Genomic DNA, 16,958 nt, shown 5'->3' on the forward strand with positions numbered 1-16,958 from the left:
CATTAATTTGTGAGTTTCAAAAGCAGTACCCAAGCGTTGCCTAAATTTAACGCTCTATATACTCGGAACGTATTCGGCGCTACTAATGGGACTAGTTTCTCGGAAAGGACATTGGGTTTTGATATTTAGATTGCTTGTTTGTATAGTTGAGCATAAGCGGTTGGCAAGTACTTAATTGAATTACGAAGAATTAGAGGCGTTCTTTTAGACTTGTTGTATTATGAGAGTGTTGTAGTGAAGTGCAGCAATAATAGGATCAGACGTAAGAAGCGCTAAGATTGGACACGTGCAGCGCAGCTCGCCCAGGGCAGCTATGTACTAGCCAATGTGAAACAGTGCTCGTTTCATAAATTGCTGAAGCTCAACTTTAGCTGGTTTTAGTACATTGTGTTTTGTTGTAATTTAACAATAACTTTTCAATGTAACCTTTCATGTTAGTACTAGGCACAACAATGTGACAAGCCCGTCCTGAAATGTCCTATGGCATATTATTTGCCAGCGAAGTTACAAAGTAGCCAGTTGATTTCCCTGACGTACAAATGAAATGAGTATTTGATCTGTAGCATTGTCTCCACTCAGTTAATTTGTTCAATATTCGAGGACCATGTTAGTACATTGTGCGACTCAATAAGAAGCAATCTACAAGAGTAATCGTAGTATCTAAAGTTTGGTCACGTAATTCGGACAAACGGCAATCCGTCGCGACTTTGACCCACTTCGCCGACGACTCGAGGCAAGATGGCGTCGCGAAGGGAATTCTACGCGGAGCCGTCGCCCAGAACGACTCAACTCGCCTCGTCAACATTCTATTGTGAGCCCTAATACTCGAGAACAACAACTCTTTTTAAACAAAAGCTGGGTCTAGATTTATTAGGGTTGATATTTCTCGAGCGTAACGCGCTGCTCCGGCCGCAGTGAATAGCCACTTCCTTCAAGGGAAATACGAGCGGAATATTCATATAACATCTTTCTTATTGCATTCATACTCGATCCACTTGTCTCCGGTTCGGATTTTAAAAGCGTACCATACGCATAATTTATACAGTCATGTCTTCGAAAGTTCATACAACGTGGCCACCCAATATGTTTTCAAATTATGATCTAACATCGATTGTTGAGATACGATCAGTATTCCGATTCCGTCGGCGCGATCTCGATTCTCAGAGTTGAGTAAGCGAACGGTGAAGCAACGGCTTCGAGCTCTAAAATTCAGTAAATAACATTTCGTAAAGTGCAAATTTAACGCGCCCGCGCGCCGCCCCGTGTTTTATAACGCAACTCAATAAAATGTAGGTCACAAACCGCAGAACGTTGTAGCTCCAACCACCTATCTGACAAGATAGCGAGTAGGTACGCGCCGACCGTATGTACCCGCCGCTTGTAGGTGCTTAAATTGATAACGGAAATTCAACATGCGACATGTTTTTTTAGTTAACTTCACGAAAACTAGATTACTGCGCAAAATATGAGACCAGACACTTGAAACCATCATTAGTAGCAGTTTGAATAGGAAAAACACAAGGTGGAAATAATGGTATTGGTTGGCCGTATCGACCGTTGCGTCACCAGCGTTTTGACACTATTACCTTTGACCCTTTCCAATCCTATTGCCGTCTTTAGCAAGTTTTTAATTAAAAAGGAGACGAGGCAGTTCTTACCCATTTAGTATTAATTTTACAATATGCTCGCGCCTACTTAATACCTTACTAACCTTACAACCACCATGCGTCCAGCTGCTACGCTGAAAACTGCTTCGTCTTTTATTGTTAAAGACGGCATCCTTCCTTTCCGAGTTCAACCTCGATGGACACATGTAGCAACGCGGATCTCGCTTGTTCTCAGGTTGATGATCAAATGAAGCTCCTGCAGCACTCGTGGTCTGACATGTTGGTTCTGGACCACCTTCACCAGCGCATGCACAACGGTCTGCCAGATGAGACCACGCTCCACAACGGACAGAAGTTCGACCTCCTGTGCCTAGGCCTCCTCGGCGTGCCCTCCCTGGCTGACCACTTCAACGAGCTGCAGAACAAACTCGCGGAGCTCAAGTTCGACGTCCCAGACTACATCTGCGTTAAGTTCTTGCTTCTGCTAAACCCAGGTTTGTATTCCAACCTCTCATTTTCCAAACTGCCCGAGCGAATGTTCTGTTTTTCTTTTTTTACTTTTTACTTTTAAGTGTGTTTTTTTACGGCTTTGTTGCAACTGTGTGGTGTGTTGTGGTGTACGCAGTGAGTGAAACGAAGAGTGGTGTGGTTTCAGACGTGCGGGGCATCGTGAACGTGAAGTGCGTCCGGGACGGCTACCAGACGGTGCAGGCGGCCCTGCTAGACTACACACTCACCTGCTACCCGACGATACAGGTAACTACTGTCACCAATTACTGACTAATTAACTCACAAAGTTATCGCCGTTGGGAGGCATGACTAAGCTCGATTAAAAGCCCTTCTCAGGACAAAGACATTGTTAGCTATTCTTCTACTATACTATACCCCCGGTACATCAGAATGAGGCACTTTTGGTAACTTCCCTTCTTAAAATCTTCTGACCATGACAAACACTACAATGGACTAGCATTTGTCACCCTGATAAAAAGACTAGTCAGACTAGTCAATCCCTGACTGCCCAGGGTGTGCCCAAGATTCATCAGTTGACACGTCACGCGTCTTCTTTCTTCCCCCCAAACTCTTCCAACACTAAATGACACACCACTGCCCCATTCCAGGACAAGTTCGGCAAGCTAGTGATGGTGGTGCCCGAGATCCACGCGCTGGCGTCGCGCGGGGAGGAGCACCTGTACCAGCGACACTGCGCGGGGCAGGCGCCCACGCAGACCCTGCTGATGGAGATGTTGCACGCCAAGCGCAAGTGAGTACCCGTATCCGTGAACGTGTTAATAGATGATCTGAGTAAACGTGGCGGTGAACGTGTTAAGTGGTGACCCCGACGGGATACGAAGGTTGAGAGGTGGAGTGGAGTGATGACGGTCCGTATAGGTGAATATGGAAAGTGGTGACTCCCAAAGGATTCGGGAGGTTGAAATTGGAGTGGAATGGTTGGCTGTTGGGGTGGGGTTATCTTGGTAGGAGATAAGGGTAAATTACAAAGGCTACCTTTGCTATCTGATGAGGTTGTTCGAAAAAATGAAAATTATGGATGCATACGACGATTAAATAGTTCAGGCAATCACAATTTGAAAAGTTTTATGTATTTTGGTTCATCTGTTTTTAAGGCTGACTGGATCAATGGTTAGCTAGAGAATTGTTATGATTTTCATAATATTCACACGATTTTTATATCAGTTTTAGTTAATCTGGATCTCTCAGCTGTCAAAATTCGAGTTGAGTATTTGATATAACTGAATTGTAGCATAGCATTTTTATGAGGAATGTTTTTAACAAATTATGTCTTTTTGGTCGCATGCTAAGTTGAAGGTGATTTTTTTCTTCTTCTACTTATGCTAGACCTTTTCTATCCAGAAAATTACCTACATTGAACTTTAACCTATTTATCTATAGGTAAATATCGAACTGGAGATTATTAAAATAAGTAAATAAATAAATTATGGCATACTTACATTCTAACATGTGTCAGAATTGAGCAAAGGCCTTTTTGAAATGTGTAGAAATGCAAATTGTCCGCATGTAGGAAAAACAATGTTACATGCGCCGACTATTATGCTAATTCACAATTTTTCTACGAATCAGAAAAGTCTCAAGTTTGCGCTTCGATATTTACTTTGAAAAAATCTTGGCTCTACTTCCTTTGTTTAAATTGGTAGACGATTATTATACTTCAGTTACTACACCCGTTTTCCAACTTTGTTCAAGTGAATGGTAGTATTATTATTAAGCGTTCTTTTTACTCTTTTGTGCATTTTATTACTATGCTATTATGTTAATATTATGTCTCGGAGTTTATCGGATAACCTTCTGTTGTTTCCCTCCCTGACACTGTGATTTCAGTCCAAAACTGCACCCTGTTTTATTATGTGGCCTTCTAAGAAAACGACATAAAGACTGCATAGGTTTACTGGTTTGCGAATCATAAAGATTGCAAAAGGTCGATTCAAATTGGTTAACAGTTCAAATAGGTCTTCCAAGCGAGGTAAATTTAAGTTTCCTTGAAAAGTACTTATAAAAGTCAGTTTACCTAGTTCATGGCATTTCCCCCCCACGACTAAGTGGTGGGATCTTTATCAGCTGTGCCTGTGACCGTGTCACACGACCAAGTTTTTTCAATTTAAGACTGAAAAGTTTCGAAGGACTTTTATAAACGGGGGCTGATTGATAGGTTTATTACTGAATTTCTTCGTCTATCGCTTACCACTTTACAAGTGACTGGAGCTGTAATGTGTAGCAGGAGAATTGCAACTGATTATTTCGTTTTAGGCCAACCGGTGGAGAAGTCGTCACCCGGGCACCTGAGCACACGTCCACACTTGACAGATTGTATGTTGCTATGAATATTATCAACTTAAATCATCCGCCATTTTGTTTTCATTCAAACGCCATTTCAAATATGCTTGATGGTGTTGCCAGCGTCAACTAATACATAGGTACATGCATATTTAATTAATTACATTTACCGTCTACCTACTATTGCATGTTTCTAGTAAATGAAACGTTTTATTACTTGCTAAGTGATTTTAAATGAACTTCGTATCATAAATATCAAAGTTTTTAGTGAGCATTTTAAAGTCCTAACAGTAACCTATATGTAAAGTGTCAAAATTATTCATTCGGTAAACTCTTTTGTGCTGAAGCGAAACCCATTTATTCTGACTCCTTCGACCCTGTTACATTCATAAATATTTTCTGAAAGTATAAATAATATTGACCGACATTCGGGGAAACTGATATACACTGGATTACGAAATAAACGGATGACAGATGAGGACAGAATCTCTTTAAAACAGCACTAGTGAAATGTTAATATTTTCTGGCAACTCCATTATCATATTTTCATTATAACACGCTCAATTACAGCTTTTCATTAATTACACCCACGTTCATTAGCACAGTGTACATTAATATTGAACTTCATGAAGCTTTCATCATTTTATATTATAAAAGTGAGGTATAGTTTGGATGCATGCGGAAACTCGCTGTGCAAATAAAGTAGACTTTCATTAATGTGCTGTGGTTATAATGAAATTATCTACGCAGTGTTCATTAAAGATATTTAACGCATAAAATAAATAGTCGAATATTTTATTGGCCTAAATCTGTGGTGCTATTATCGTCTACGCCACGTAAAGTTGACCTTGGCCTCCTTTAGTGTTTGATATCTCACGTGCAGCGTACCCTACCTACTTATCTATCAGCATATAGTGTTATCTTTGGACCGATGCTATCGACTTCAAAACTCGCTCGTAGGAATACCGCAGCACAAGAGTACTTATTTATTTTCGAGTCTATATTTTTATACATCTTTCGCCTTTTTCGTTAGGTATAACTTTGATTCATAACGATTTATTTCGGTAATAGGTACTAGCGAGTAATCCAATTTTAACAATCATTAGACTTTAAGCGGATAAGCGGATTACCAAAATTCTTAATTTTTATTTTAACTTATTGAAAATCTTTAATGCTTAAGTTCTATCTGGACGTCTTTTTTCAACTATGGCTGTTGCCAGTAAGGGCGTTATAATCAGGTCAAATATTTCGTCATGCATCTCATGCATGTTACAAACCGCATCAACCCATTCACGCTTTCATCCATTTAAGTTAATAATTACAAAGTAAATGCGATTATAAAACCAAAAGTGCACTGTAAATATTTGTACCTTAAATTATTAAAATGAATGTACATGGACTATGTTTATACTTAAAGCAGTTTTGTTTTTATGATCTCAAAAAATATTATTATTTTTTAACTTACAAGAATTCATTTATTAGTGAAATTACAATTTGATTTCAGGGACATTTCGGATTCCAAATGATGAGTGTCTTTGTGTGTTTTCTATTATGCATAATGTAATGAAAGAATTCGTTGCGTGAGTACCTACCCGCTCTACGAATCCCAAGATATTTAATTGTAAATTCACCAATATATTAAGATTCATCTCATATCCTTACAGACTTTAAAACATCAATTAGTTTTTTCGACCATTTTTTATATTTCTTTTGTCTGTATCGATTAAAGAGGAATGCAATTCGCTTAAATTGTTAGGAACAGCTTTTTGTTTCTTACCAAAATATCCATATTGATCAACGCAGTGTGTGGTCTCTGATTTCAGATGTTGAAGTGCCCGTGAAGAATGAGACGGGCGGTTAGGAGCGCCGCCAAGCGACGCATCGAGCCGCCGTCAGACAGATGACGATTCGTTTAAACTTTACTTTAGCCAGTAAGTTTTAGTTGGTGTGATTGAATAACTTATTGCTGAGCGCCGGCAATAGCCGCGCGTACCTAGTCCCATACAGATAAAAATATTTATCTACATACATAATCTCTGTAACATTTAATATAAAAATATTAAAACACCAGTTTTGTAGCTACCGTTAATTTATTTAGCATTCTATGTATATTGTATGTTATTTCAAAATTGCATAAGTACATTTGAAACTAAGTTTTTTTTAACTTTAACTTTAATAGAGAATGGAAATATTTTAGGAAAGCGTCTGTGATTATAAACGAAGAAAATTTGATGAAAACCGTTTTAAATGTTAGTTCAGATGTTATATTATGTGTATAATAATTGTTAGGGTTAATGTAACTGTATGTGTATTAGGTAAGGTGGTCGAGGTATGCCGACCCCCGCGCACCCCACTGTCGCCGCGACGCCTCTCGGGCTACTATGTATAAACTACACTTTGTCAAATCAAATACCCTATTGAATGTTATCATAGCATATTAAGAATCATGAGTGAATGATCAGTACGTGTTTACGAGAAGTAAAGTTTAAATAAAGTTAAATAATGTAAATGATTTATTGAGATAATTATAATATGTATTTTGAAATTTAAACAATCCGACGGAACCTATTTATCGGCCATACTAGTACAAATGTTTAACCTTGTGTAAATAGAAAGTGTAGATTATTTACAGTGAATTATTCTACTTAAATATATACAGTAAAGAAAACTATATATTCTCATACTGAGTGCAAGGAAGCCTTTAAAAGTTACGTCGTAGATTTTGTAAAGTGACACTGGGTACAAAAGGCTCCTAGAGGTGGCCAGATGAGATGATATGTATATTTTTATACAACATATTGTTCTTTATTAACATATATAATATGTTAACTAAAAGTACATGATTTCATATTTTTCTAACATTAGGTGTAGAAAAATATAATGATCAACTTTGAAAGTTTAAATCTTTATATTAAAAGTAACGTAATCGTTATGTGTACATACTTATTATGCGTTACGAATTTAATTTGAGAACGTATTATTTTTTATATTACACTAGGGAATATAATGTACACATGAGGTAATCTAAACTTCTTCAACTTAATCCAGCAATAGAACAAACTTACCAATTCACAAATTACAATATTAGTCATATTAAATAACTATCTAAAATAGATAAAAAATCTCTGGCAATTTTAACACATTGAAGATTGAAATAAATGTTAGTATACCTTGTATGTATGATGTTTTAATTAGCGAGAAGAGTAAACGTATATGTGATTGACACATTGTATTCTCGTATAAAATATAAAAATTGCACCAAGTGCGAATGTAACATATTATGGTTGATATTTGATTCTATTTCCATTTAATTTCGGCTTAGCGTACTGGAATGGGCTTATGTGTAATATAAATATATAGCACCGATTTATATATACCGTCCAGTTATATAAACCTACTAATATACTTCTAAAGCTTAAAAGCAACATTTGTAATACATAGTTTTCGGAGAATTCGATGCAAGGTTTTATAATTTTTTTAATGAAAACTTAAGTACCTGTTTAAAATTAAACGCAAATTAATGAGAGTTCCTTAAATTAGGTATGGATGTACACGTTTAAGGCGAGCACAAAACTGAGCGAATAGTGTCACTACTAACATAAAGCAAATATTCATTTCATTTTCTTAATATTTTTTGTGCTATGGACAGTGGACACATTAATTATATAAATGCTTAGTATCTGATTTTAAATATTACGTTATAGTGAACACATTAATTAAATAAAATAGGATGTAGAACCATGAAGCTGTGATATAGTAAACCTCTGGCTGAATCACCTCTGAACTTGTCGTTATTTTGGTATAACACTTTCTTCTAAATATAATAAAATACTAGATGCAAACCGGAGCGAACCATTTATAAAATTTTCGGCCGTGCGTGATAGATATGTGTTAAATATTTATTATATTTTAAATTTAATTTTGATTATTAATATTTAAATTTTTATTTACATATTTTTACTTATATATAAAATATATATTTAAATCTATAAAATATATTTTAAAGATTGGTCAGCTTCATGGTGTAAATGATTAACGGAGGCAAAGCTGATCTGTGATGCTATGACGTAGTTAGAAGTAATTGGGACTGTGTGTTCGTCATTGGGACACAGCGACCGAGTGACCAATATAGCATAAGTAGCGGATCCCGGTGTAGCCATTCACACACATATATTTCACATCTTAATAAATGTGTTTAAATAGCTGCATCATTTTATTAGAAAAATATGAAATCTTTTTTTATATATAATACTATTATATATCCCTTTCATTCACAACCCAATAACAGCGGTTATGCACATTTGGTAAAGTTTATTCTTAATACAAATATTACATAGCTTATGGCTTGTTCCTGTTAGGTAAACAGTACCATGATTTTAATATTTCGCCACACGATTTCTTGTATTAGGTTTGTGTTCTTCTTACCAATATCATGTTACCATTCAAATGCAGTATTTCACAAATTATGATAGTAGGCTTAGGTACAAAATAATTGTCTTTAGACATCTTAGACGTGTCCGGTACACAAATCTAATGGAAGGGATCTTATTACAATATTACCTAATAACTTTTAATTCATTGCAATTTATTTATAATTTAAATGAATTAAATATATTATTATTTGAATTATATTTTACACTGTGTGAATTGACGAATGAATTTTTAAAATAAGAATCTATCAAATCTTATAGAAAGCTTTACGATAGAGATATTACTGTGGAACGTGCTTTTCCTAACTATATAGTATTATTTTATAAAATGTATGTAGTATTTTTGTTGTATTATTAAAAGTAGTTAAGGAGTATGTATTTTATGTATATTATTTTTGAGTCACATCAGTCGCGGCCTCCGGGTAGTATAAAAGGCACAGTGAAGCACAGTGAGGATACTCGAGTATCCACTGTTTTGCTTACACTGTGAGAGGGATACAAAGTAGTGTGCCATTAGAAAATGCTGGTACAGAGATACAATAGTACTCGCAAACGGCGCGTCAAACAGTACAACTAATCTTTAGTTCATCTGACAGTATAAGGAGTGACAATGAGAAAGTGGCTATAATTAAAGTACAATTAATTTGAGTAATGTTTCCAAACACCAGTAATTCTTCGACGTTAGTGAATGGTTCAGCAATGATCGGTGCCAGTGTTCATATTAGTTAACTTTTGTTAAGTCTTTTTAATTTCTTCATCTTCATTCGCTGCTTTAGATCTTTTTACACTTAATTCACTAAATTTTAACCTATTACAATTTAATTGTATTAAATATATTAAAATTTTACCTATTAATAAAAACTTAGACGTAAGGTTAGGTTGTAAAATATGAATGTAAAATTTTTAATGTTTTTCTGTAAGTATAATATCTATATTTATGATTATAAATTGATAAGAATTTGAAAATGACGCGTAAGTTAGGGTGGTGAGTGTTGTATGTAAGTGTAAATGCAGGTGACGTATACATTTAGGCTGCAGTTGGTATTGCACCGAGCGGGTCGCCTCACTCGACGCCAGCTCCCGCCGCTCGACAACCCACTTATATTAATCTTCAAATTGTATGTAAAACAAAGTGTTCACTATTTAGTGTAGATAGGGTCACGGGGGCGGGCGGCGGCGGGACACGGCAGCGGTGCACACATTCCAAGCTAACGCTAGGCGCATAGTAACGCGTCCGGAAACGCTCTAAATGTTTGTAAGTTAACCACTTTGTTGTTCATTAACGATAAGTTTAGGTTAATCTCAGTTCATACACGTTGTTTAATAGTCTGTATATAGTATTCTCTCGGTTAAGTTTGTATGAGGACGCGAATTTGAGCGAAACGACAGGCCTAAAAGCTGATGGGTTCATAGTAGTGTAAGTCTTAAGTACCTAAGCGAATATTTCTGTTGCACCTAACTTTAATTTTTGCGAATCATGTTAGTTATAAAGGACGCTAATTGTAAATAAAAAAGTATAAATTCAATGTAAAAGGTTATTGTTGAATCAGTGTGTAGGGCCGACATTTACCATTGCGTCGGCTGCATTTGCTGTTGTTAATTATCTGATACCATAGAGTTATGGCTATTTATGTGTTAACTGTAGAGGTAATGTCGGGAGTGGGCGCCTGAGGGGAACCAACCTCGCACTCTATCTTATTATTATTCTAAGTGTGAACACACAGCCGCAAGTGGCCACCACGGCTGTCGAGGCTGCTCCTTGTAACTGAACGAACGAAACGTTCCGATGGACATTAGATAGCTATTATTGTAACGAAATCATATTATACATCACTGTTGACATCACTAATTGATAATAAATGTAATTAATTCTTAAGATGATTGGTTTATTATAAATGTGATTAAGGTTATAATCAGTAAATTGCGGTTAATTCGAGTCGTTATAATAGCACTTGGTTGAGGATACTTGTTATTATTTCAATAACGGTCAAAATCATGAATTTTGTATTTAGAAGCTTTTTTACTATTTATTTAATAACAATATACGTCAACCAAAGAACAGATTGACAATATTCTTTTATGTTATAACGATCAATGTTGCAAGTAATTGTTAAGTTACCTATGTACATACATATATGTATTAGAGGCAGGCTGGTATCGAGAGACGTCCGGGTCCTATCTCCTGTACATAGGGCGGGCGCCTCTCGACTGTTTCACAGTTCAGTTAGGCTGGAGCCATCGGCACTATACCACAAAGCGCAGCCACTTTAGTACCGTGTTATTACCTCACGTCTTTTTTACAATCATTGAATTACATAGTTATTGTTGTCCCTAAATCTTTAAACTTATTTTATTGTGGAATATTTAGAGGTGGTCGTTACGTTATCAACTGTGAACACTGATCTTAGCCGGCGACGTGGCTGGCGTGGCTTAGCGCCGCGCCTGTCTGCTATACTTTGTGTGCCGCCCGCTCTTATTGTAGAAATAAATGATATTTTCGTTTAATTGTGTGTTTGTTTTGTACGTCTTGGTGCGTACTCGGAACTTCGTTCATTGCAAGCTGATTTTTCATCGCGCAACGCAAGCAAAAGTGATTTTAGTAACACTGTTTTTTTGTGATTTACTCAGCTCGCTATGAAAACGGTTCTTCACCTTTAGATGTATGTTGTAGGATATATTTTTTATAACTTAATAAATAAATTAAAGTCATAGATAACAAATGTAACATATAAAATATAATTACTATGATTCAACTACATTTGAGGCACTACATTCTAATTACAACTGTCTACTGTTAGCGAATGCATCCCAGCAGTAGTCACTACGTCACTACCGGATGTACATTTAATATTAGTAGGGATTTGAATTATTGTTTATATGTTGATCAAATTATTGTTAAGGTTTATATAATATGATTTATATCTGAAATTATTAATATACAGTTATAAATAGCTTTATAATATTACATTATTTTGGCACTAGCGACAGTGGCGCCATTATACTACCGGAACAGTTAAATTAAGTACCAAGTTTTGTTATTTAATTAAAATAACCATTTTAAAAATATTATTAATATGTAGTAATTATAATCTAAATAATTAATGATTTTACGGGTTGTTTTGGATTATATAATTTTAATATTTAGAATATCCAGATACTGTTAGCGTTTCCATTTCCGCTTAGATTACGATACTTTTCAAATTGTTGGGAGTTCTTATAAAACTAGATGTAAGGGCCGAGAGAGCCTCACTCTTTACTGCACCGTCACCTAGACATTTAGTTAAGGGGAACCTCTGCCCGAAAATAAAATAAAGTGAATGTGCCTGCCGTCTATATTTTTCGCCATCCTTCGCCACCTGTTATACTTCAGAAGTGGGATGAGCCCAAGATGTCCGGCCCATATGCTGCTGGTTTGGGCATGAAGAAGAGGACAATCAGCCACGTGTCCACCACCGACGACGAAGAAAACGAAGAAAAATTTTTTTCTTCCAACGACGCCATGCCTGTTCCGACGAAAAGACGGCGAGTCACACATGCCGACGCAGAAGTAGTCCCAAAATTTCGACCAGAAGACAGCAACAGCAGCGTCAGTAGCTGGCTACACAAGATCGACCAGCTGGGAGACGTCTACGGATGGGACGCGACCGAGAAGCAGTTCGTGATGCAACTCCGCCTGCGAGGTTCAGCTCGACGTTGGTATGACGAGCTAGAAAACTATAATCTACGCTGGGAAGACTGGAAAAGTGCACTACGAACTGCATTTCCACGATCAACCGACTACGTGGATCGTCTTGAGGCCATGTTGTCCAGAACAAAAAGAGACACGGAAACCATGACAAACTATTTCCACGACAAAGTTTCACTCCTCAAAAAGTGTGAAATAGAAGGTGAAAGTGCAATCTCGTGCATTATTCGTGGTCTGCCTGTGGAACTGCGCGCTAATGCTAAAGCGTATCAATGCGAAACACCCGAGCTTCTCTATTACGGCTACCTGTCGTCACTAGAAAACTACCGAAAAGTCGAAGCGGCTGCATCAACCAGGCGGTCAACGTGGAGAAGAGGCGCGACTGACGTATATGTCGCAACATCACAGCCATCTGGAGTAAAGCGGTGCTACGCCTGCCGACGAGTGGGTCATGACGCACGGGACTGCCGGACTCAACAACGCTGCGACACCTGCCAGCGGGCCGGCCACACCTCTGCTACCTGCTGGTTTGCATCCGCCCCAAGTTCATCTCGGGCACCGGTGCAGCAGGCGACATCACGGGTGAGTCGTATTATGTTTACAACTATCAGTACCTGTCAGGACATCTATAAACGACTAGTTTACATTGGTGCGATTGTTCTATTAGCATTCATTGATACGGGCAGTAAATTGAATATCCTTACATCAAAGCGAGCCAAAATGCTAGATCTTAATGTCGTTCCATCGGATATAGTAATGAGAGGATTTGGGGGTGCTCATATAAAATCTTTAGGCAGAACGCGCATAGATGTATCAATAGATGATATTTGCTTAAGTGGAGAAGTTGAAATTACTGATTACGATTTATCAGATATAGATCTAATCATAGGACAGTCTATGATCAATCAACCCGGTATTAGTCTAGTCACTACCAAAAATACTGTAGAGTTCGTACAAACTAAGGAGGTAGAAAACTGTCTTATGAATTGTAAACTAGAGGACAATGATTTCAACTCAAAGTATTGCGTGTATCTCAAGTGTGATGTTAAAATACCAGCTCAAAGCGCCTGTTACATTAACGTATTCGTAGATATTGAATGTAATGACAATAGTTGTTGTTTTCTGACTAATTCGATATATGTTCATAACGGTCAGATGTGCTATGCTATACCTGGGCGAGTTATCTGCATCGAGGGATATTTAAAATTCATTAACTTAAGTGATGAGGTCATATCTTTACCAGCCCATAAATTAGTGGCCCGAGCCGAGCTTGTTTCCCTGGTTCCTGATAATTTTCGCGACGTCATGGCTGTTGAATTACAAACAAAGTCCACACGTAACGTACCATTATTAGATCCTAATGAAATTGACATAGGTGAACTTTCAGGAGAAGATAATGATAAATTATTGACCTTGCTTAGTAAATATAGTCATATGTTTGCCAAAGATACGAAAGACTTAGGCTGCACGGATCTAATTAAGATGCAAATTCAGACGACGACCGACAAACCAGTTCATTTTAAGCCATATCGATTGTCACATAAAGAAAACGAAATAGTTAATGAAAAGGTGCAGGATTTAATCGATTCGGAAATTGTTCGTGAGTCGATGTCTGAATATGCAAGTCCCGTTATACTTGTAAAAAAGAAAGATGGAGATTACCGGCTCTGCATTGATTATAGAGCACTAAATTCACAAACTATTAAAGATCGCTATCCGTTACCAAATATTGATGACCAAGTTACGAAATTGGCGGGAAAATGCTACTTTTCGACCTTGGACCTCGCCCAAGGTTATTACCAAGTCAAAATATCAGAGGAGTCAATACCTAAAACTGCGTTTGTTACACCGTCGGGACAGTATGAATTCCTTAAAATGCCGTTTGGTCTAGCTAATGCTCCCGCAGTTTTCTCTAGATTAATACGTCTAGCTCTACATGACGTCAGAAATGACGTAGCAACGTATCTTGATGACGTCATGCTACCAACCGTTACTGTAGAGTCAGGACTAGAATTATTAGAACGTGTCTTGGAACTTCTCGAAAGAGCCAATTTAAAATTGAACCTAAAAAAGTGTTCGTTTTTAAAAACTAGTGTCAACTATTTAGGTCACGAAATTACTGAAGGTACTATACGACCAGGTCAAAACAAAATTAATTGTGTTTCCGAGTATCGTCAACCTCGAAATGTCCACGAGATCAGACAATTTATTGGATTAACCTCGTACTTTCGCAAATTTATCCGCGGATTCGCTGAAATTGCTCTACCCTTGACGCGTTTGACAAAAAAAGACGTAGAGTGGCAGTGGGGTCCAGAACAGGAAAACGCATTTCAAACTCTAAAACAACGGCTGATAGAAAGACCGGTACTAGGTATCTACGATAGTAAATCCGAGACCCAACTGCATACCGATGCCAGCAAACTAGGATTAGGTGGTATACTTATGCAGATACAGACTGATGGATCCTTAAAACCAATTGCGTATTTTAGCAGGGTTACTACTAGGGAGGAGCAGTTCTATCATAGCTATGAGTTAGAAACTTTAGCGGTTGTAGAGTCGTTAAAACGTTTTCGAATTTATTTAACGGGAATACCAGTAAAAGTTGTTACCGACTGCGCAGCTTTACGTTCTACACTGGTTAAAAAGGACTTAATACCACGAATTGCCCGTTGGTGGCTTACTATACAGGATTTTGATTTGCAAATAGAGTACCGTCCGGGGGAACGAATGAAACACGTAGACGCGCTTAGTAGGAACCCTGTCACTGAAAACGTGTACCAAATAGATGAGTCTGATTGGCTTGTGACCCTTCAGTTACAGGATGATAATTTACAAAATATTATTACCCAATTACGAGAAAATACAACCAACCCAGATATAACCAACAATTATATTCTGAAAGAAAATCTTTTGTACCGAAAAACATTGTACGGAGAACGCTTTGTAATACCAAAATTAGCAAAATATGGCCTTTTACAGAAGTACCATGATCAAATAGGACATCCGGGGTTTGATAGGTGCGAGAAAACTATTAAGGAACAATTTTGGTTTCCGGGTATGACACGGTTTATCAGAAAATACTTGAATTCCTGTCTACAGTGCGCATATGGAAAGTCAGAGTATGGTAGAGCGCAGGGTGAGCTATACCCAATCGAAAAACAACCGATCCCCATGCATACTTTGCATGCCGATCACTTAGGCCCCTTTACAAAAACTCGAAAAGGAAATACGTACATCTTAGTGGTGATAGACTCTTTCACAAAGTTCGTGTTCGCAAGACCTGTCAGAAACTGCAGCTCTATAGAAACAGTAAAACACATGAAAGAAATTATTACAATGTTTGGAAATCCAAATAGAGTCATTACAGATCGAGGAAAGGCCTTTACGAGTCGTTATTTTAAGCAGTTCGCGGAAGAAACCCAATTTAAACACATACTCAATGCTATAGCTAGTCCGAGGTCAAATGGCCAAGTTGAGCGTGTCAACCGCACTATCATAGATGGTCTCAATACAATGTCGGAGAGCGAGAGTACTTGGGACGATAAACTTGCTGATATTGTGTGGGGAATCAACAATACGCCTAATGCTACTACCTCATTCCCCCCATTCAAACTTATGTTCGGACACGAAAACTCCCGTTTGCCGGCCTACCCTACTAATAGGCCTACTTCTCAAGAGGAAGCTTTAAAAGATAGGAGAGAGAACGCAAAGTTACGTATTGATAGGAATATGACACTAATGAAAAGTCGATTCGATCGTTCCCGTAAGAAGTGCAAAAAATACACAGTAGGTCAATTAGTTTTGTGGAAAGGCGGCGCTAGTAGAGTAACGACGGCAAAAGTTTCACAAAAACTGAAAAGTCCGTACAGCGGGCCGTACAGGGTATGCAAGGCAGAACCAAACATAGATCGTTATACAATATGTAGTGTAAAAGGCATGAAAGGATACAAGAAATTCAGTGCAGTTGTTCGGGGTGAAGTATTAAGACCATATAAATCATGTGTTTCCGATGCAGATAGCTGTTCATCTAGTGATAAAGATGTGGATAGAGATGATTTAATAGATTTGCTAGAGAGCTAATGATGTATAAATAAGTAGAAGTTAATCCTGTAAATAGACTGTTCATAATCAAAATGGAACTTTGCAAAATTATGTCGAATAATTATGATGTTATAGGCTTGATTCACTAACTATTAACTTATATCTTGTGTGCGAGTATGAAATTAAAAGCAGGCCAAATAGTATGTTTAATAGAAATAATGATTTACAGAGTCTTGGTATTTTGAACATATGGTAAACAGTACAAACAATATTATGGATATAAGTAGGTACATTATCTGGCTGAATACTTGCAACTCCACGAAGATCTTCTTATGCGGTAAACTCGGTAAACTGCAATTAAAAACAAATATAGCATTATTGATA

The 16,958-nt window shown here is 37.4% G+C and overlaps 2 protein-coding genes across 5 annotated transcripts in view; both read left to right on the forward strand.

Moving 5' to 3' along the window:
- Window positions 1-11,353, forward strand: part of LOC105381630 (nuclear hormone receptor FTZ-F1) — a 66,114-nt gene extending 54,761 nt beyond the window's left edge. For 3 of the 4 annotated variants that reach the window (XM_048632828.1, XM_038122297.2, XM_048632826.1), the window contains 5 exons: window positions 1,843-2,101; window positions 2,263-2,363; window positions 2,726-2,868; window positions 4,392-4,451; window positions 6,222-11,353. In XM_048632828.1, the coding sequence (XP_048488785.1) occupies window positions 1,843-2,101; window positions 2,263-2,363; window positions 2,726-2,868; window positions 4,392-4,451; window positions 6,222-6,279 (621 nt within the window). In that variant the 3' untranslated portion in view covers window positions 6,280-11,353. The remainder of the gene's footprint in view (window positions 1-1,842; window positions 2,102-2,262; window positions 2,364-2,725; window positions 2,869-4,391; window positions 4,452-6,221) is intronic. The other variant, XM_048632827.1, reaches the window with a different exon arrangement.
- An 883-nt stretch (window positions 11,354-12,236) lies between these two features.
- Window positions 12,237-16,613, forward strand: LOC125491296. Its single transcript, XM_048632889.1, has 3 exons — window positions 12,237-12,909; window positions 15,982-16,248; window positions 16,549-16,613. The coding sequence occupies exons 1-3, from the start codon at window positions 12,237-12,239 to the stop codon at window positions 16,611-16,613; spliced, it is 1,005 nt and encodes a 334-aa protein (XP_048488846.1).
- Window positions 16,614-16,958: the final 345 nt, after the last annotated feature.

Source organism: Plutella xylostella, chromosome Z, assembly GCF_932276165.1.
Source record: "Plutella xylostella chromosome Z, ilPluXylo3.1, whole genome shotgun sequence".
Classification (NCBI taxonomy): domain Eukaryota; kingdom Metazoa; phylum Arthropoda; class Insecta; order Lepidoptera; family Plutellidae; genus Plutella; species Plutella xylostella.